We start from the raw sequence: 20,628 nt of genomic DNA, 5'->3' as shown, positions 1-20,628 counted from the left end.
GGATACAAAGCACAGCTCATTAATCAGTCGTTGTTCACTTTACGCTGCGCCGAGACCACCGATGGAACGGATAATTTCAGCGGAGCTGCAGCTCCTGTTTCCTGTTGAATCACATAGCAAGAGAAGAGGATTTAGAAAGAGTTCATCAAAGACCCTCTGCAGGGGCATCATGGACCTGAGAGACTCCAGTTGTACAAAGAGACCCACCAGTGACAAATGATATTAAGAAAATGTCTTTATTTGAGAACTTTAGCACAGTGAAGCGGTTTTACACCATCATCGCACACAGCCAAACATGACTGGGCTCCTTTTCTCAGTAGATGTGTGTGTGTTCCTGCCTTCATCAAACCCAACATCTCACTTCCCTTAAATCACGTTAAACTCTTTCTTTTGATCAATTTGCATAGATATTTGAGTGTCGGTCCGAAGATTAGACTTCTGACTAACAAGGTGGATTTGTTGTGGACCTTCACTGACTCCCCTGTGCTCACTTGGCCAATTCAAATTCCCTATTTCAATTGAAGTCTACTCTTGATATAAATGTATACGTTTTTCCGACAGATATGGGGTGTTTTGGAGCAGAAGGTGACACGAACAAGGCAGAATTCCTGGAATGACCTTTGTTGCCTCCACACCACAGCAATGCTGTGCACTCTTCACCTGGTTTCATCATGACTTTACCGGTTCTGTTTCTAGTAAATCAAGGCTTCAATAGGAAAAAAAATATGGATGTTTTACTACTTTCTAAATCTATGATGGCATGTCTTCGGTCGCCTCCTCCGCATTACATGATATCTTGCTGGTGTTGCGTGGACTCGCTGACAACCTGCGGAGAGAAGAGCCACTGTGAGGTCGAGGGAGGAAGCGCACGTGTTCATTTACTGTGTCAGCCATTAAAAACAGCAGTGTGAGTGGCAGTGTTGGCTAGCAGCTGTGGAGCAGGTGAAGCGTCAGAGCGACCAGCAGCTTCTGAGAACTGTGGAGCTGAGAACTGCTGCCGTGTGCTTATCGTGACTACGCAAACATTCAGTTTATTTCTAAATCTACTAGTTTGCATGAGCCATTTCAAACTGGTGATGATGTGAGAAGCTAGGCTACTGGACCCCAGACTTACAGACTGGCCAGCACTGCCCTGGCTCATTGAATACATCATCTGTACGAAAATATAAGAGAGTGTGTCTTAAAATGCAAAATTAATGTCTCACAGTATAAAGTGATTTTCCTTTAAAGATCCACAATTCTTTGACTTTAAATAGTGAAAAGGAACTATATTTGAAAAACAGGAAATGTGCCATAAACAAGATTATTGGGGTCTTCGAACCTCTCCATCGCGCGTCTCAATGGTCTTGATGAGGACGGTCTTCTTGGAGTGAACCTCTGAGCCGCGCTGAGACTGGGACTCAGGACTGGTCTCTGGAAGAAAAAAAAAACACCTTCGTGTTTAAGGTATCATTTACACTTGACAGGCCTAATCAATCACAACCACTTTCTAAACATCATTTTCCATTAAAGCTGCAGCTGTTTTCATTAGCTGCCACAAAGTAGAGGCTAGAACAGATTCAGTGTATACTTCAGCTCTAAATACATTGAATGATGAGAATAAAGCCTGTTGTTACCAATGTGCGGCTTTCCTGGAACGCTTATGTGCTATTAAGACTTTTTCAAACAGTGCCACACTGTGGTCAGAACGTGTCACTGCAGCTTTGTGGCACATATACCCTCAGAATAGCACCTTCCATATAGAGTCACAAACTATAATTAGATTTTTTTTTTTACCCCACTGACTCAGCTGGAATGTAAAAAGGGATTTTTCAGTATTCCTGAGTGGGAGCAGAAAGGCAAGCTGGTTCTTTTATGTACCTCGAAATCCAATGGAGGAATAAGCTGACTGCAGAGGGGCAGTGGTGGTGATCCTGCAGGAAAGACAGACCCAAAAGTGAGAATCACAGGGAGCAATTTCATAGAAATCACACACACACACACACACACACACACACACCACACACACACACACCTGCTTTCCTCTCCTTCCAGCAGCTTGCGGTAGGTGGCAATTTCTATGTCGAGGGCCATCTTCACATTGAGAAGGTCCTGGTACTCTCTCAGATGACGAGCCATGTCATCCTTTAAAGTCACAAAAACATTTATAATTAAATTAGCAGGAAGAAATAAACTCAATGCATTTGAGACAAAAATTTGAAACCAGAGGGTAAATCACCTTCATCTTGGCAATGTCTGCCTCCAGACGTCCAATGGTATCCTGATAACTAGTAGCCTCGCGGCCCATGCGATCCTCCATGTCTCTCATCTGGCGCAGCAGGGATTCGTTCTAAATGGGAGCGAAGATGTGAAAGTGCAATTGGAACAGAATGAACAAAAGAAATCTGTGGAGTGATGGTGTGTGATTGAGACCCCGCAGTCGATACTCACGGTTCCCTTGAGTGAGTCAATTTCGCAGGTGTAGGATTGGATCTGGTGCCTGTACTCCATGGACTCCTGTTTGGCCTGGCGCAGTGCATCATTGTTCTTATTCACAGCCTGGTTCAGGTCAGACACCTAATGGGAAAGACATTGCAGCTATTCAAGAACACTATTTGGATGTATATGCGTGTGTGTGTGTTGGTTCTTGTTTATGCTATGTAGTGTGGACCATATGTATTTCAAGTGAAAATGAGGACATTTTTGGTAACAGGATATTTTTTATGGTAATCACAGATTCAAAGGGCTGCTTGAGAGTTAAGACATGTTTTGTATGTGTGTGTGTGTTTCTGCTTTACCTTAGACTTGTACCACTCCTCAGCCTCTGAGATGTTCTTGGCGGCAATGCCCTCGTACTGCATGCGGATGTCCCGCAGGGCTGCAGTCAGGTCTGGTTTGGACATGTCCATCTGGACCTGGACTTGAGTCTCCTGCATCTGGCTCTGCAGTTCCCGGATCTCCTGCAAGATTCCAGTAGAGACAAAGCTTAACCTGAGATTTCCAGTTAGGCGTGATCAAAACAAAAAAGAAGTTAACCCAGTGGGCACAAGATCAGTTGCACGTTTGAAACCAAAAGGTTTAAAATAGTAGCCTTTGGCCCCAATCAGCTGTTTTCTTCTTCTCTACTGAAAGGTATAAATAGCTGAGCAACTGTTCACATACTCTGCTTCTGTCTCCATCTCTTTCTCCCTATTACAGAGAGAGAGCGAGAGAGACGAACAACAGCTGACATGCTCTCTTCAGCGTATCACCAGTTCAGCATTTCAGAGAGGTCAGAGTTTGAGGATCAGAAGACAAAATGACAGGAAGGGACTGCGACTGGTGACAGGTGTCTGCGTGTGTGTCCTTTGAAGCCGACTGGGCAAATGGCATGACTGCATCAGAGTATAACTCACACAGTCTTCCAGCTCACTAAGACCTGCCTGCAGGTAGAGCACAGAAACATACCTCTTCATGGATCTTCTTAAGGAAGGCGATCTCCTCTTGCAGACTCTCAATGCGTCTCTCCAGGTCCAGCCTGGCCAGAGTGGCATTGTCAACATCCTGGATGAAATGACAAAAACACAGTAAGGAAGAAGAAAGGAAATGTGGTATTTCCTTTTTTTCATCATTTAAGAAGGTGAAATGAGCTAGGCTAATGAAGGCTTACTGCTCTGAAAGCAGAAAGGTTGTTCTCAGCCTCCTCCTTCTGGTGAATCTCATCCTGCAGTCTGGAGAGGAACAACAGCATCCTGGCTATTATTTCTGCTTTCTCATTTACAAGAAAAATTAAAACGACTCGAGTAGAGATCAAAATATGGCTGTAAATCCTGACAGTAGACCCTCATGAGGTTCTAAATTCTTATCCATAGGTGAACAGGTGAAGGAATGAGAAGTCTGGTTGGTCGGGGTTGTTTCCAAAATTAGCATTTCAGTAGGTGACAAATGGGACATGCATGCGAGTAATGTGCACAAAAAATACTGCGACAATAAAGTGGCAAATAGTTTCTATGTGTGTGTGTGTGTGTGTGTGTGTGTGTGTGTTAATAGCAGCAGGTGCTTTGTCACGCTTCACTCAAGACCTCAGATTGAAAAAAAAAACAGCTGAGGGAGTTTAATAATGTTGCCGGCTGTCGCGGCGCCAGATGATCCAAATACAAAGAACTGAGCCAGTAACTACAAATAGCCCCCCCAGCCATATTCCCATCATCGCCGTCACACACACGCATGCTCGAAACTCCAAAGGTCACCACGAAATGTGACAAGATTCTTCTGATTTTGCGTTCACCGAATGCTCGTGCGGGTAGTTCAGGATAATTTAGGCCAGTTTCAGTGAAAAACTTTCCTACCTGCCCCTTAGTTTCTGCAGGTCGTCCGCCAGGTTGTCCCTCTCCACCTCCACCCGGGCACGTTGGTTGGACAAGGCTTCGATTTGCCTCCTCAGCTCCCTCATCTCCTCCTCGTACATCTCAGCCACACGCCCGGGTCCCTCACGGTTCCGCAGCTTCTCGATCTCCACAGTGAGGGCCGCATTCTGCTGCTCCAGGAAACGCACCTTCTCAATGTAGCTGGCAAAGCGGTCGTTGAGGTGCTGAAGCTCGGCCTTCTCATTGGTCCTTGTGTTGAGGAAGTCCTGGTTCATGGCATCAGCCAGGTTGAAGTCGAGTTTCTCTCCAGAGTAGGTGCGCAGGGCTGTGGAGGAACCCAAGCCTGCACCCATGGATCCTGAGGAGACCCTGTAGCTGGAGTAAGAGGGAATGCTGGTGCTCTTGACCTCATAGACTCGGGAAGCCATGTGGCTTGAAGCAGAGCTGCGGCCACCACCTCCGACAGAGGAGAAGAGAGAGGACATTGGGGATGAGCCGACACCAGAGCCGAAGGTGCGGCGGTAGGAAGAAGCACTCTGGGCTGAAGAGTAGGACTTGCTCATGGCTGGTTCTGTGTCCGCTGGTTCTGTGTCTTCGGCAAAACTGATGAAGACCCAATGTCCTACTTGGCAACTGAGAGAGGAAAGATGTGGAGGAATTCTGGACGCAACACCGCTATTTGTAGCTCTACCCCACCCACTTCCAACCCCTCCCCGGACCTCCCACTATCTTCTACACCTACCCACCCCTCGACAGCAATGCCACCAGGGAATAAAATAAATTCCAGAATAACATGCTCACAAGCATAAATGGTCTATGAATATGAATGTGTGTATGTGTGTGAATGTGTGTGTATGGGGGGGGGTATCATTGTGTCACTATGTTTAATTGTAAAAGCTTTAATAATAATAATTAAATCATTGAACACTTGCATATCACTCATTGATTTCTCCTCCAGCTGAGGGAAACTCAGCGTTTTCATGTTTTTCTTCTTTAGTGCAACAAAACAGCTTTAACTCAGACTTACCCCCCCCCCCCCCTCCCCCCAACCCGCCCATGTGCCCAAACACACAAATCTGCAGATTGTACTCAAAACTAAATCCATTTCCACTGTTGTGAGAACAGAATCATGTCAAACTGTAGAATTTTCGGCTTCCAGCCGGGCAGTACCTCTAGGGTTACAGCAGTTATGGAGTTACCCTTGTTACATGATCAGCCTACTGGGAAGGTCAGTCACACTCTCCACCGCATGCACACACCCGCCACCAGAATGTGCAGCTCTGCCATTCACCGAGCATTTAAATGCATCATTTTTAAGAGTGCATTATGTATTATTCATCAGCTCAGGAGAGAATAAATGAATTCCACACAATCAGCTTTCAGTTCTCTGGTCTGAGTTAAATCACTGATTCCTCCTATAACAGCAACATTAGAATCATTTCCTCTAGAGCACTCTCCTTTATTCTTTATTATTTTATGTTTCACAGAAGGCCTCTGAAAAGCCACAGTCCTCAGAAGTTTACTGTTTGGCTTGGGAAGACAGAGGTTTCCTCCTGTCAGATAGCCGGGGCTGCAGATTAAAGCTATCAGACATGCTTGTGAGGTACCACTACCCCTCCCTGAGTCAGGGCCTCTTGTCTGTGAATGTGTCCGCTGAAATGGAATTTAAAAATGGCGGCGATGAGATATCAAACATTGTTTTAAGAGTGCATTGATAATACATTATAACTGATGGCTTCCCACGACCCTGGAGGCACGTGGCCAGAGGTAAAGTTGGTAACACAATGAACATAAAACCAGAAATCCACAAACAGGTGGGCATTTAAAGAGTTGAAAAATGGGTGAAACACACAGGGGTTCCCCCCAATGTCATGGAAGATCAGAGGACATTTGCACACAGGGGTGTAACTGGGAAAGAAATGACGCAACTTTGGTGCTGGTGGTGCAAATGGTGGAGGGGACACATCAGCAGGCCTTTTGGAAACATGAGCAAATCATCCGTGCTATTCCGAAACAGGGGAAATATGTGTGCTTGTGGGGGGGCAGCCATTTGCATGCGCATACCCCGTGCATGTGTGTGTGTGTGTGTGTGTGTGTGTGGGTAGGTGTGCGTGCGTGGGCGCATACGTGCGTGCGTGTGTGTCAGCTGCTGCTGGGGTCAGCTTTATTTTTGGCCTTCCCGTTCAAACTGTTATCCAGCCACTTTCCTAAAAAAAGATCATGTGACTCAGGGTCGCCAGGCACTTTTATACACATTTGGTATTTTTGATGACTGGCTAAATTGTGATATCAAATGAAAATCACACCTGACACACACTGGTGTCAGAACAGAAAAGAGCTCTGTCTGTCTGTCTGTCTGTCTGTCTGTACTGGAATACTGTTCACTCAGGACAACTCCACTGTGAAACCTACAATGGATCTGTGATACGCACGCAAACACACACACACACACACACACACACACACACACACTCAGACATTACGAAAACATGGAAAATATCTTCATGCTCACCCCACCATGTTGCCTGGTGTCTATGATTCTTATAAAAACTACACGTTTTTTTTCATGCAATAATTCTGACCTACATCAAACCTAGTGAATCACCATCCCCGAATGGTGATGTACCAGACACTTCTGCTGTCAGCATTTTATATCAACAGCCAGTTCATGATCATTGAGGATGATGAGGAGGATGATGTGGTCTTGGGCTGGGAAACTCCAAACTTACCACACCAGTGGTTCAGGTCACACCATTGTAGTGTGTGTGACACTCTTAACGACGAGACACCAAACAACCCCAGACATAGACGCAGTATCTGGACTGTAGCCTGGTAGAACCACTCGTCTTAAATTAGCCTCCTCTACCCAGCAGAGCCAGAGTGATCACACACACACCCATGCAGAACCTGAAGATATCTGCAGTATGTTTGGATGTAACAGAACGACTCAGTGAAAAATACATTTTAAAAAGTATAAATGTTAACTATGTGATCGTAAATCTTAAGTATGTAATCTCCAAACTATTGTACAATATTCTCCTTTAAGCAGAATTAGTCAAACTGTAAAGCAATTTAGTTCTGTGCTACATGTGAGGTAATGAAACACATATTTTAATAATAAAAATGTAAGATCCAAACCTCAGTAATAGAAATTCAGGTGTTATTAAAGGTGTTATTAAAAGGAAATATATCACTGGAAGACTTGCTGCATGTGTGCATGAGGGGTGCTGAGATCAGTCAGAATACAAGTTACCTAGCAACCAAAGCAAGCACTCATACACACATGCCACAGCAGAGCCGTCATAAAAGAGTGACACACGGACGAAAGTCTAAAGAGAGCAAGCGTGTGTGTTAATGTGTGTGTCACAGCATATAGTAAACAATATATGAGTACTACACGTGTATTCATACTGATATTTTAGGAAATTTCAGACTTATTTTTAGATGTATGTTCAGAGTGAAAAATATTAAAAGCTGACAATAATACATTGTTCTTTTATAAATCCACATTTTTTTGGATAGGGCAAACAATCACAATGACAATATATTAATTTAGCCTTCTTACAGTTCATGTTTCACCTTGAAACTTCAATAAATGTGTTATATTTATGTACTAACATTATAGAACCAAAGTATTACTCCCTTTTACAAACATTTGCTTTTGTTTGAAATGAACACTACAGTTAGGAAGATATATACTAGATTAGAGATGATGATTAACTAAAGATTCCTTGTATCAAAAAATACTGAAAAATGCAAAATCAATAAAAGATGTTGATTGTTGAATTCATTGCCAAACTGGTTTAATAATAATAATAATAATAATAATAATGTTTTAGACTGTAAAGACATTACTGTTAGGACAGCCGAAATTCTACCACTTGCTGTTAAACAATAGAGGGCGCCAGAGGGCAAAAAATCAATGTATCAAGAGTCAACAAGGACTGTTAAAACACCAAATAAGAATACTGTACTTGATGATAAGAAAATAGGAGAATATCTGAAAATACTCATCTTAATCACTAAACTGGAAACGTGTTGTAATTATGCAAATTATGTCTCTTTCTGATCTCGTCCACAGAGGGAAAACAAATCCCATTATGTTGTAGAAGTATTTGTTTTATTGTCCAGTAAATCCACACCAGCTGACACTGAAGAACGATGTGCGTGTGCAGAGCCAAAAGTGGGCAGATCAACGTCAGCATCAGCAGTGATGTCATTATATCAGAAATGTTATCACCATGGTAATGCTAACCTTGAGCCTATTGCAATAAATTTTGGGCAGCAAAAGTAATTTATGTTTAAAGTCGTTTTAAGCCCATTTAAAATGCTTGCAAAGACCGTTGACCCTGGCCTGTTCACCCCAATGTTCCTCATTTGAATAAAGAAATTCCAAGACTTATAGTATGTAAGTTAAAAACACACTAAATAACACACAGTTTAGATAGCACATACTGCACACATAAATTAGACATTATGTCGTTTTTGTTGTCCGTTAGACCGGAGGGCTGTATTGTTTCTTTATAGCCTAGAACAATATGCATTTACCTGCTCGCATCGGGGGAGTAACCTCTCCCACCCAGATCGAAGGACGTGATGACGTACAAGTCCCCGTTTCTTGCATCCTCCCCTTCATTCCGCATTTACGCTGTCATAAATCGATTACTAATCGATCTTCCGTCGTCTGTTACTAGCCTCTTCGCTAAACCACGCCCACCTCCACCCCCTCCCGTCTCCCGCGAGGAACTGGGTTTTCCAGCTGCGTTTTATTCCCGTTTTCTCATCACATGGGTCCTGAGCCGCGACTGTCTGCGCCCCGTCGGACCGTGATGGGGATCTGAAGGCGGATGCGCAGCAGCAGCAGCAGCAGCAGCAGCATCCTCTCGGCTCGTCTCCTCCGCTGCTGCGGGAATCATGCAACACCTCAGACCGTGGCGAGCCTTGCTGCTCCTCACCGTCCTCTGCCAGCCAGGAAGGTCCGAGAAATACGGTAAGATGTGGCTGAGGAAGATGGCAGCGTCGCTGCAATATCTATAAAACAGGGCTTGGTTCGTTTAAAGTGTTTTTTTATTTTAACGTGTTACTCCCTCAAAATGACTTGAAATGGTTGTCACAATCTGACGTGCTCCAGTGAAACCTGAGCAATTACACATCATTAATTTGTTGTTAATGAGTTTTACTTCTGTTGAGAAGCAGACGTCAGAGCCCCTGAAGGCGTTCAGTCTTTCAGTGCAATTAAAGTTTGTTTTCTGGGTTAAATAAACAGGATTTTTATGTCCAGGATTCGGCTCACACCTCCCTCCTCGCATTAGCGACCATATTGATTCTCATTTTATCAAATTATTCTTGATATTTGGCGACAGATGCTTGAAGTGCTGCAGGCTGAAACCACTGCCATGAATGCAACAGGTGAATTATTACCCAGAGGACTCAAAGATGACGTTTTTGGTTTGTTTTTCACAAGGTGTGTTTGCACAGAGATGCGTGTCACCCTAAATGCACATGATGCTGTGTGAATGTTTCAGGTTTAATGGAGGCACAGCAGTGGAATCTGATGCGTGAAAATAGGGTAAAAGGAACCCGTGCTGGATGTTTTCAGATTTGAAAATGAACATTGTTACATTGGTGTATTAATAAAGTGTCGTTTTGGTTTGTTGTTTTTTTTTTTTTTTTTAAAGCAAAATCGTGTTTTATTTGCAGGAAAAACAGAATCTAAACATCACAGTCTTTTGTGTCGTTCTCTGGGGTGCACCCGTGGACTTTGCTTGTTACTGAAAAAACACATTTAAAATCACGGTGACACAAAATAAATCAAGCTGTGAACTTTGGAGAGAACAAAGGGACAGAAATTACTGTTGCCTCCTCTTGTTCTCTTTCTTCGCCCGCACTCGTTTATTCCCAGCTCTCAACTCTGTTTGTCCACACATTTGTCCATCCATCCATTTATTTGATGAGCCACCCATCCATATGCCTTACCGTCACACACACACACACACACACACACACACACACACACACACACACACACACACACACACAAACACACACATACACACACACACACACACACGTCTGATGAGCTTGTTGCCATTAGGAAAATGTATCAATTACCACAAATGTTTCCACTTTTTACCGTTTTTACCATGTTATATCACTAGAATAAATGCTTCGTGTTGCCTGTAAGACACGGTTTATGGTTTTGGAACTTACTTATGGACCCATTTACAGGTCAGAAAGTGAAGACGTCCCCAGGGAAGCTGTTGTTGTTAGCAGTGTTCACACTATAACCAATGATGCCTAGAGCGGGGGGGGGGGGGGGTCGATGGTACCTGGTAGTTTTGTTTTGATAGAAAGGTCAGAATTCATAGTGTTCATAAGAGTCAGAGAATGTGAATTTAACTTCCAGACGGATGCAACTTCTGCTTTTTTGTTAAAACTCACTGCAGTCAATGTTGATCCAAAGAAATAAACTCATCGTTTTTAAGTTGCTTGTAAACACTGTCCTGAATGAATAAATGAAAAGTTGAATGATCGGTTGAATGGCCGTTCCTCCTGATAGCTCCAGAGTGGGTGCTTCTACACAGACGCATCTCTGGGGGTGTATCACAGAAACTTGATTTATTGCGCCCGTTACTCATTGAATGTCAGATATGGGTTTTAAATGGAGCGTTGGAGGTTACCAGAGAGAACCTGAGGGTGTGTCACTGAAACAGCTGAAGCTTTGGCCATTCTTCATCTCCTGCAACGCTGCTGAGCCACCTGCTCCTTTCCCATGTTTTCTGTCACCTTTAGCAAATGTCACGTCACCATGATTTCGTAACATTTCCCTGGATTTGTGCCAAACCTGTTTTCTTGTCTCCGGGCAGGAGTTCCGCAGCGCTACGCTACTTTGCTGTCGTTCTACTGTTTGCTGTGTTTTTTTGCAATTCAGATGAACCACTTCCTCTTTATATTTTGGGATTAATTGGGCCGTCCCGATGAACATACGCAGTCAGCCACGATGGCGTCTCTGTGCGAATGAAAATACAAAGGAACAATTTTGTATTTGTGGGTCAGCAGCTGTTGAAGGTGATAATGAATTGAGCACTTACACAAGATGGTGCTTCTAAATTGCCCCCTTGCAATTATGGAGTCAGTCTTTGAGAGTAAGTGCAGCGTAGGTTGACTTCGATTGTGTTAAGAGCTGGTGAAAGTGTGTGGGAGTGTGTTATTTATGATGTTTGTGTTACATCAGTACTTTGGGGGATAATTGAATAAGAAGGCAAAGCTAACTATGACGACTGTTCCTACTCTCTCTGTCCTCTGCAGGCTGTCTATTTGAGAGAAAACTATGCATGAGAGATCAGTTCTGCTCAGATGGTGAGTAAACACACACACATATGCACGGACACACACAGCGGATTTTCCATTCGCTTTAATTTATTTTCCAGTCATTTGCACATCCCAACCCTTTATTGCCTCTAACCTAAAACCTAGTCTTGAAATTGTGGGGCCACTTTTTTTGGTCCAGTTTAGAACCCTCTAATTAGCGGGTCCCCACTAATGTAGGTAAACCTACTCCCTCACCCTCCTTCCCGATGGGTCTTTAGGACCGTGTCGCTGCAAAGATGGTGCCTGAACAGCGCAGGTAACACAATTTTCCCCTCTCGTCACTCTCTTCATCCGTCTCTCCTCCGTCTCTCTACCTTCCCTCGTTTTTAATCTAAGCCCCTCCTCTGCCCCGACCGTCTCCATGGCAACACTGACATCACAGTGAGGTCGACACCCCCACAGTTGTTGTGCTAATACGCCGATGAGTCACTGGCACACACTTGCGCACTTCTGCGTGGAAACGGCACTTACGTATGTGCGCAGCCACTGGTCAGAATATAAAATGGGTCTGCAGACGCACGTATCACAGAATCAAGAGGGAAACGATAAAAAGAAGCTCTCACTCATATAAATGTGCTCATGCATTAGGTGGGCTGACTGGATTCAGGAGTTAGAAACAGGAGAACTCCCTCCAGATCTCGGCACAGTCTTCCCCCCCCGACAGCCCCTCTGTTGAACTGTCGGAGCTGCTGTAGGGTCCCTGCACAGAGATGATGCATACGCAGCGGTGCTGCTCTCAAAATAGCCCCAATCCAATCAGAGCATGTAGTTTGCTTCCTCTTTCTCCATCCATGTCCCATTCCTCCTTCCCCTGTCCCCTCTTCTCTCTGTTGTTGGGACTTTTACGTGAGCCAGTTTATATGTCAGATCACATCAGCCGCAACTAGAGGGATGAAGATGAAGAACAGATATCTTTGGTTATGTTCTTTACTTTTTGCAAAAGGGGTCGTCCATATTGTGGCCAAATACCCAGAGCGTTTTATGTTCTCTGCATCCTGCTGTGAAAAACCAAATATTTCAGCCTGCAGGAGCAGGTTTCGGTTAGTTCTAATGTATAAACCAGCCCAAAATGTGAAAAGTTAGATTTAGCCCTTGAAAGCCTGCGGTGACTCATCGGTGCACCGGATTACTCACCACCAGCGTCGCTTTATATTTATTCCAATCACATGGAGAGCGACACTTTTGCCAAAATATTCTCACTTTTTTTTCAAGTTTTTTTCATCTGTTCTGTCCAATACTAGATATGAAGAACTGCTTTCTGTGTCGGTGTCATTTAGATGTTTAATACCTAAAGTTGAGCCAAAAATCTAAATAGAATCTACAGCAGCGTCCAGAAAAAGGATTTCTGCCTTCAATTTTCCTTGTGAAACCTTTTTCCTTGTCTATTTGCCTCTTCCCTCCCTCCAGATGGGCTCTTTGGTCAGTGTCTCAGCTCCAAGCAGGACAAGGTCCAGTACCAAGTCTCAGTTCAAGTGCTGAAGAGGATGCAGGAGGTCCTGAAACAGCTGATGCTGCAGGGTGACACTGCTTTTCCCTCAGATGCTATTTCTATATATAGTCTTGGGGTGGATATTTTAGCATGTCTGAGTTGGTGTTTTGCAGTTTAAGCCTGCAAATGTTTGCGTCTCAGCAGCAGTTCGTGTAAAGCCGTTAGAGACACTGCTCTACGATCTTTTCCCCCTCTCACAAACTGCAGTTGAATGTAGAAAATCTACATGCACTTCCTAGTCAAGACTTATTTCCTCCATCTCCCTCGGCTCCCTCCGAGCTGATGCACTCAGCAACTGCTGTTCAGATTGTTGTCCAAAAAGGTCCATCCAAGAGATGTGGCTGTGTGAGAGGATCACTTAAGCCTTAAAGAGTCTGCGGCCATGTTGTGGCCGTGCTGATGGCCTTGTTATCCAGATCTTGGACACAGAAGCTCCTACACAGCAGAAGCAGGTGGGCGGCGCTGGCTAACCATTAGCTGCGGTTAGCTACTGACATTGTGGTGGGCTAATGTCAGGGCAGGGTCCATTTCAGGCTCTGCCAATGGAACCCAAAGAGGGACCCATGCGAACACTGGCAGAACCCCTGGAGATGCAGTGTTCTCTGCTTGTAACTGAATTTTTGCTAAAATCCATTCATAATTGGAGCAGTTTGATGGAACCCTGCAAAGAATTATTGATTTTGGAGGATCTTTTTTTGTCTGTCATCTCACTCTCTTGATGGAACCACAGGTCTCTCCTGGCAAGATGACATCACCCAATACATTTTGTCAAAGGAGCTGAAGAGAGTTCCCCACACCAGCCGCGCATCCAAGTCAAGTTCCTCGTTCCCCTCGTCTCATTCTCCTCAGTAAGCCATAATTACAGGGACTCTTGTAACTTTGGTTAGTGTTCTTAAAAAGTCACCTGATCATCTGTGTTGTCAGGTCGAAGCAGCACCCCCCCCATTACCAACACAGTTCTAACTTGGGGTCCTCATCATCTCCTGGTGCAAACTATGTGGATTACATGATTCCTGAGCCTCCACAGTCTCCAATGAACATGCAAACAGCCTCCATGGACCCATACATGTACCATCAGGTACACAAAACTCCTTTATACATGTAAAAAGCCAATTTTGTTGTAGAAAACAAGCTCAAATACTGTAAACTCTACAAATATCGCATTGCTAAACTGGCCTCATTTCTCTGATTTCAGCACAGGTATCAAGATGAAGTACAGCAGTACCCCCCTGGGGCAGGGGGCACATATGCCCGCCCCTCCTCAAGGACCCAGGCCAATCAAAGAGAGCTGGAGCGGGACAGACAACTGCTACAGGAAGTCTTGTCTCTGTACTTGGCGTCCAGCCAGCCATCGTATGGTCACCGAGGGGCTGCAGTCATGGCTCCTGCAGGTGAACATTTACAGATCAGATCAGAGCGTCCTGTGCTGGACACAGATGTCCTTTTCTGCCATTAAGTCCTCTGCTGTCTACAGGTCTGCCTTATTATGAGGACTTTGAACTGGAGATGCCAGTGGATTATGCGGAAGACTACACTTTACCGGAGGGTCTCAGTGCTGGTGGCAGACAACACCAACAACACCAACAACACCAACAACAACAGCAGCAGCAGCAGCAGCAGCAAAAGCTGCAGAACAAAAAAGTGTCTCAGGATTTAAGCTCCCTGCCTGTAAATGGAAATGGTGAGAAGCTCCTTGGACTCACGATATACCTCAACACAATAGATGCGTGCACATGGTGTGCATAAAAGCTAATGCTAACTCTGCTGTCCTGTGACAGATGGCCTCCTCCAGCGGATGTCAGGGGTCCTGCAGAGGTACGGCGTGGACCCCAGAGAGCTGAGTCAGGATCAGCTCTACAAGCTAGCGCTCATCCTGCAGCTGTTGCAGGCTCAGGAAAAGACAGGTACAACCTCCAGCTTTAACCTCGTGTTTCTGGGCAGAAAACCTTCAATCTGCCATAAAATCTGAACATTTGTTTGCCTCAACACAGGTTCCACGGAGAAAGACCTCATAGCCCTCAAGGAGGTACGTCTGCAGCCCCCGCCCTTAGTGACGGACAGACAATCACACGCCTTTGGATTGACAGGTGCTCTGTTCTTCTCTGTAGATGCAGCTGGTAAAAACTGACAGTGCCCCCCTCAAACCAGAGAAGCCTGCCACTGTCCTCGACCCCCCAGATGCTCCCCCCGCCCCTTCCTCCACTTTGATCTCAGCCCCCACCAAGAGCTCTGGCTCTGTCCCTTCTGCCTCTCAGCCCACCCACGCCACAGAGCCCGGACAGAGTCTGAAGGACCTGCCGCTCGATGGCACAGGAGGAAAGGAGGAGTACGGGTACATCTTCACCAACCAAAGGTCAGAACTCGTTTTCATTCAGCTCTTTGACTTCTTGACGGCGATAAAGGGTGTCATGGAATCTTTCTCTTGCAGTCTGCTGACCTTGTACGACGGCGTGAAGCTGCTGGGGCTGCTGGCTGACAGGATACACCTGTCAACCAGCAGTTTCATCAATATCAGGTACCCGCTTCAACATTTGTCCGTGTAGGATGAGCTGGAATCTGTCTTTCCTGCTCAAAATAACACATTTGTGGTTTCAGTGTGGTGGGACCGGCGGTGACGTTTCGCCTCCGCCAGAACGAGCACAACGTGACGGCCGCGGAGGTGGCAGCTAAAGCCGGTGAGGCTGGAAAACACACGAACACCCACCTGCCCACAGTCAGAACGCGGAACAAGTGTCTGAGCTTGTCGCCCTCGGCGGTTATCCACTAAATGATGTTTTACCAAATGTGTGTTTTTCCCCCCGGTAATTGTTTGTTTTGACTTCACACCAACAGTGTCAGAAAAGCACTTCCTGGAGTCTGAGACAGGCCTGAAGATTGTGCAGAGTGGCGTGGGAGAGGTGTGTACCTGCCACCGCAAACCATGTCAAGCCCCTGGAGACATAATAGGCCATTGCTGAGGGAACAGATGTAGAACCACTGCTGTTTAATTGGAATTAATTCAAACATACATTCTCTGATAATCAGACATCCGCGCAAGCCTGCTTTTGCGGCTCAGATCAAAGAATAATGAGCATCATTAAATACCACAAGCAGGCCTTATAACAGGAAAGTAGGACACAGAAAGAACACAGATATACAGCATCTGTCTCATCTGTGCTCGTCTGGTGTGGGTGTTTGTTTGGCCGTGTGCACATAAACCTCAGCGCTGGTGTGTCACCTGTTCAGTGAGGCGACGCAACATAACTGGCCGCGCTTCCCTTGTTGCCACGGTGCCTCATCTCACCCCCCGCTCCTCACCGTGGTTCACATATCCCAGGTACCATGGCAACAGTCACAAGTGTCACCCGCCATGTTGTTTTTTTTCTTCATACGGCAGCCTGACCCCTGACCTCGTGCAGAGCCGATCAATATCCGCTCCACCAGATGTTGAACTCACAACGGCTGAATGCTGTTTGTGTGTCTGCAGGAAAATGAAACTGCTTCTGAATATTCATATAAAGCATAATAATAATCACATGAGCCTATGTTAGCATAAAAACAGCTACCACAAATGCTGCAGTGAAAGATATTCAAAGGTCTTCAAGATGATGATAAGGGGAACGGACAGAGACGGCAGTACTGAGTCACAGTTCACAGACCCCCGTGGGGTCTCTGCTGACTTGTAACACATCTGAGGCCCCCACTGCCCCGACTCCTCAGACCCGCCTTCAGATCTCATCGGCGACCCAGCAACGACCGTGCTGCTGACACAACGCGCTTGACCTTTGAGCTCCTGTGACGAGCTCTGATTGGCTAAGCTCATGTCCCGTTTTTTCCCTTCCCCCACAGAGGACAGATGCACGGGGTCTCCCTCAGGTAATCAAGGTTTCCGAGAGCTCCGGCGGGACTGTCATCATTCTTGTTTCCATGGCAGTCGTGGGAGGAGTCCTGGTATTGGCCATGGCTGTCGCTTGTTTCCGTCACTACAATCAACAACTGGCCAGTGGCAAGCTGGGTCTGGGTCCAGAGGGAGGGGCCGAAACCCACTTTGATTACCAGGTGAGACATAACACAACATGTCGAATACATTTACATCGAGAAGAATAAATAGACATTAAACACAAGCTGACTATTAACAGGAGCTGTGTCGGCAGCACATGGCATCCAAATCTTCACTGTGCCGGCAGGACTGCGTGGGAGGGGGAAGCATAGCGGGCGTCGCTGGCGCCGGCGGTCGCAGGGGCACAGACACGTCGCGCGTCAGCAGCGTCTCCTCCCAGTTCAGCGACGGGCCCCAGCACAGCCCGTCCTCCACCCACAGCTCCACCCCCTCCTGGAGCGAGGAGCCGGCCCAATCAAACATGGACATCTCTACTGGTCACATGATCCTGGTGAGCAAAGGAACTCAACTTAACGGTTTTTGACATCGACCTCCTGTGATTCACCTATGCGTCCTCTGTGTCTCAGGCATATATGGAGGATCACCTGCGGAACAAGGACCGGCTTCAGAAGGAGTGGGAGGCTTTGTGCTCCTACCAGGCTGATCCCAGTTCATCCATCGTGGCTCAGAACCCAAACAACATCGACAAAAATAGACACGCCGAGTCGCTTCCCTGTTAGTGCACCGACGCATCTACCCGTGTCACAATCGCATCATATTTGCACATTACTAAGTATTTCAGACAAATCTATTTAATTTCTGGCACGTCTTCTTGTATATTGGATCTTTTTCAGCCATTTTCTTACCTCCACCTGAGATTTCTGTCATGCAGGGCTCATTTTGCTTTTTTACGCCCAGATGATCACTCGCGGGTGAAGCTGAAATCGGATGTAAACGCCACTAAACAGGACTACATCAATGCCAGCTTCATTGTAAGAAACCAGCCAGGATTTCATATTCCCAGAAATGTGTATTTAATTGCTCTTTTGCTTTGCACTTTTATCACAGTAAATCATTCTCTTTGCTCTTTTTCCCTTTCTCCCAGTTTGACCATGACCCCCGGCAACCAGCTTACATCGCCACACAGGGGCCGATGGCTCACACAGTGGCTGATTTCTGGCAGGTGAGGGCGACGTTTTCCAATCACCTCCCGTTTCGTCCCTGTTTCCTCGATGATAAACAGGAACGCCGTCCTCTCTCCTGTCTGCAGATGGTTTGGGAGAACGGCTGCACGGTGATTGTGATGATGACGGCTCTGGTAGAGGATGGGGAGAAACAGTCTGAGAGATACTGGCCTGACGAGGGCTCCTCCCTCTACCACATCTACGAGGTGATATTGTAATAAAGCTAAAAAAAATTAATTCAGGCAGCATTTATTTTAGATGATTACTAAAGTGCAAAATTTACAACAGATTTTGTAAAGTTAAAGAACTTTTTGTTGCCCGATTTTTAATTTTTTCCTCTTGTACTATTGAAATCCTAAAGTTTGTCTTAAATTTCCTGCCCCTTCCCCGGTCGGGTCAGGTCAACCTGGTGTCAGAGCACATCTGGTGCAAGGACTTCCTGGTGCGAAGCTTCTACCTGAAGAACGTTCAGACGCAGGAGACCAGAACCTTGACGCAGTTTCACCTGCTGAGCTGGCCCGCCAACGGCATCCCCACCTCCACTCGTCCGCTCCTCGACTTCCGCAGGTCAGAAATGGCACTTCCTCTCACAGTCAGTTTGCCTGTTTTTATATTGTTTTTAGCGGAGTAACAGATCACGAATGAACGACACACAACACAGAACAGAGTCTGAATGCTGAATCCATAGCATCCGTCCTTCTGCTCCCTTCCATCCTCCTCGTTCCTCAGGCCCTCAGACATTCCGCCCTCGCTCTGCCTCTCTCCCTCTCCCCCAGTGTGCAGGTTGATCGGTTTGTGTTTTGCCATCTCCCAGTGTCATTTTTGTGGTTTGCAGCTAGTACTCTGGCTCCAGTTGCATAGTCACAAAAATGAGCATTGGCAGGTGTGACTGGCTGCTGCAGGAGGGACAGTGAATCTTTGGCTACCTCCTCTTTCCCCTCTCCTCCCGTTTCTCTGCCATCCTGACATTCCCTCTGTGTGTCATTCATTTATGGTCCCCCACCCACAACCACTCTCTAATTTCCTCTCATTTGCTGCAGCCCTCAGCTTTTTATAATGGTCTTAAAAACATGTTTAACTGCAACTGTAATGTTTTACAGAGGCTTGTTTTCTTCTTTTTGCTGTCGTGCTCTTCAGAAAGGTGAATAAATGCTACAGGGGTCGTTCCTGCCCAATCATTGTTCACTGCAGGTAAAGAAATGCATGTCTGGTATGAGTCCGATTTCTCCAGCTCGAGCACCCACCTACAAAAACGGACCTGTTTTTGTTCCTCCCACAGTGATGGAACCAGCAGGACCGGCACATATATCCTGATTGACATGGTGCTGAACCGCATGGCGAAAGGTGAGGATTCACCCGCAGGCTCTGTTTTAATGGTCCTAATTAGACTTTTACCATTTACATCTCCAACTATCTCTTGTTTTGTGTTTACAGGAGTTAAAGAGATCGACATTGCTGCCGCACTGGAGCACATCAGAGACCAGAGGCCGGGCCTGGTCCGCACCAAGGTACCGTCCGTCTGCATGTCTGTGCTGTCTGGATACTTTTGACATGGAGTTCCTTCCTGATCTTCTCCCTCTCCTCTTCTGCTCAGGACCAGTTTGAGTTCGCCCTGACGGCCGTCGCTGAGGAGGTGAACGCCATCTTAAAAGCTCTGCCGCAGTGAGGCGGAGCAAAGGCAGGTGGGAGGAGTCACGTGGAGAAAGAAACAAGACTCTGGGGGTGCAAACGCGTACATCCGCTCATCACTGTAAATAAGGTTCTGTGGCCCTTGAGTAGTTACTGCTCGTGTTTCAGCATGCAGTATTTACGCCATCCGCTCCTTCTCCAGGTTGGGAAATGTCACTTTATTAAAAGTATGTGTTTTGTTTAGTTTTGTAATCGTGCAAAGATAGAGAACAAATGTTATCATGACTGAGGCAAAGATTTCATTTGTCTTTATTCTAACATTTCAACCAAAGCAAACACAAATGAGTAGAACGCTTGAGAGTGATGATTCTCCGACTTTGGTCTGTCCTGCAGCCAGAATGCATCCCTTTGCACCACTGTCAGATGCCCGTGCTGGTCATTTGACCTGTGTGTGCTTTGGTCCTGCCTGTGTTGATTTTTTTAAATTTGCAAGGCTCGTCCCTGCCCTGACGACACGATTGTTCGCAACAGATGCTGTACGTCGACAACCAGCCCCACACTGCTGTCGTTCCTGCTCTTTCTGCACACAGAGTAATCATTTTGGGTTCTTTTATCGTCTCGTCATGTATTTACATGTGATTTCTGTGGGGGAGGGGTCACCCATCCCCCCCCAATAGTTGTGTTACTTCCATGTAGCAGACAGATACAAAATACCTATAAAAATGTATTTTTGACTTGAATAAATTTGTGATGTGATGCAACAAAACAAGT

At 45.9% G+C, this 20,628-nt stretch overlaps 2 protein-coding genes across 5 annotated transcripts; one reads left to right on the top strand and one right to left on the bottom strand.

Moving 5' to 3' along the window:
• Window positions 1–219: 219 nt before the first annotated feature.
• On the bottom strand, window positions 220–9,107 carry LOC130533629 (desmin-like). Of its 2 annotated transcripts, XM_057047202.1 has the most exons (12): window positions 8,874–9,107; window positions 4,308–4,958; window positions 3,629–3,689; window positions 3,427–3,522; window positions 2,778–2,939; window positions 2,431–2,556; window positions 2,219–2,329; window positions 2,015–2,124; window positions 1,861–1,913; window positions 1,322–1,413; window positions 1,115–1,153; window positions 220–826 (listed from the first exon to the last, which is right to left on the bottom strand). In XM_057047202.1, the coding sequence occupies exons 1-12, from the start codon at window positions 8,966–8,968 to the stop codon at window positions 785–787; spliced, it is 1,638 nt and encodes a 545-aa protein (XP_056903182.1). In that variant the 5' UTR covers window positions 8,969–9,107; the 3' UTR covers window positions 220–784. The 2 variants fall into 2 exon arrangements, with proteins under 2 accessions (XP_056903182.1, XP_056903190.1); XM_057047210.1 differs by lacking the exon at window positions 1,115–1,153.
• ptprna (protein tyrosine phosphatase receptor type Na) lies at window positions 9,082–20,626 on the top strand. Of its 3 annotated transcripts, none has more exons than XM_057047150.1 (24): window positions 9,082–9,315; window positions 11,634–11,684; window positions 13,104–13,214; window positions 13,916–14,033; window positions 14,110–14,263; window positions 14,381–14,576; window positions 14,660–14,866; window positions 14,964–15,089; window positions 15,177–15,211; window positions 15,294–15,538; window positions 15,614–15,700; window positions 15,781–15,860; window positions 16,018–16,082; window positions 17,014–17,223; window positions 17,319–17,555; window positions 17,632–17,779; window positions 17,963–18,036; window positions 18,150–18,227; window positions 18,315–18,434; window positions 18,629–18,795; window positions 19,366–19,419; window positions 19,508–19,572; window positions 19,663–19,736; window positions 19,823–20,626. In XM_057047150.1, exons 1-24 carry the CDS (start codon window positions 9,240–9,242, stop codon window positions 19,892–19,894), a joined length of 2,850 nt encoding a protein of 949 aa, XP_056903130.1. In that variant the 5' UTR covers window positions 9,082–9,239; the 3' UTR covers window positions 19,895–20,626. The 3 variants fall into 3 exon arrangements, with proteins under 3 accessions (XP_056903130.1, XP_056903123.1, XP_056903138.1); XM_057047143.1 differs by having other exon boundaries at window positions 17,304–17,555; XM_057047158.1 differs by lacking the exons at window positions 9,082–9,315; window positions 11,634–11,684; window positions 13,104–13,214 and adding an exon at window positions 13,254–13,637 and having other exon boundaries at window positions 17,304–17,555.
• The last annotated feature ends 2 nt before the right edge of the window (window positions 20,627–20,628 follow it).

The sequence above is a fragment of the Takifugu flavidus genome, chromosome 1 (genome assembly GCF_003711565.1).
Source record: "Takifugu flavidus isolate HTHZ2018 chromosome 1, ASM371156v2, whole genome shotgun sequence".
Taxonomy (NCBI): domain Eukaryota; kingdom Metazoa; phylum Chordata; class Actinopteri; order Tetraodontiformes; family Tetraodontidae; genus Takifugu; species Takifugu flavidus.
This window is presented reverse-complemented; position numbering and strand designations above follow the sequence as displayed.

Bases quoted from the DNA above. Each gene is read 5' to 3' on its own strand.
- LOC130533629 (XM_057047202.1), bottom strand. From the start codon at position 8,968: ATGCGGAATGAAGGGGAGGATGCAAGAAACGGGGACTTGTACGTCATC. The intron at 2,940-3,426 runs GTATGTTTCTGT...GGAATCTTGCAG, and splicing joins TTAAGAAGATCCATGAAGAG to GAGATCCGGGAACTGCAGAG. The intron at 2,125-2,218 runs GTGATTTACCCT...GTGACTTTAAAG, and splicing joins CAGACATTGCCAAGATGAAG to GATGACATGGCTCGTCATCT.
- ptprna (XM_057047143.1), top strand. From the start codon at position 9,240: ATGCAACACCTCAGACCGTGGCGAGCCTTGCTGCTCCTCACCGTCCTC. The intron at 11,685-13,103 runs GTGAGTAAACAC...CCCTCCCTCCAG, and splicing joins AGATCAGTTCTGCTCAGATG to ATGGGCTCTTTGGTCAGTGT. The intron at 15,212-15,293 runs GTACGTCTGCAG...TCTTCTCTGTAG, and splicing joins ACCTCATAGCCCTCAAGGAG to ATGCAGCTGGTAAAAACTGA.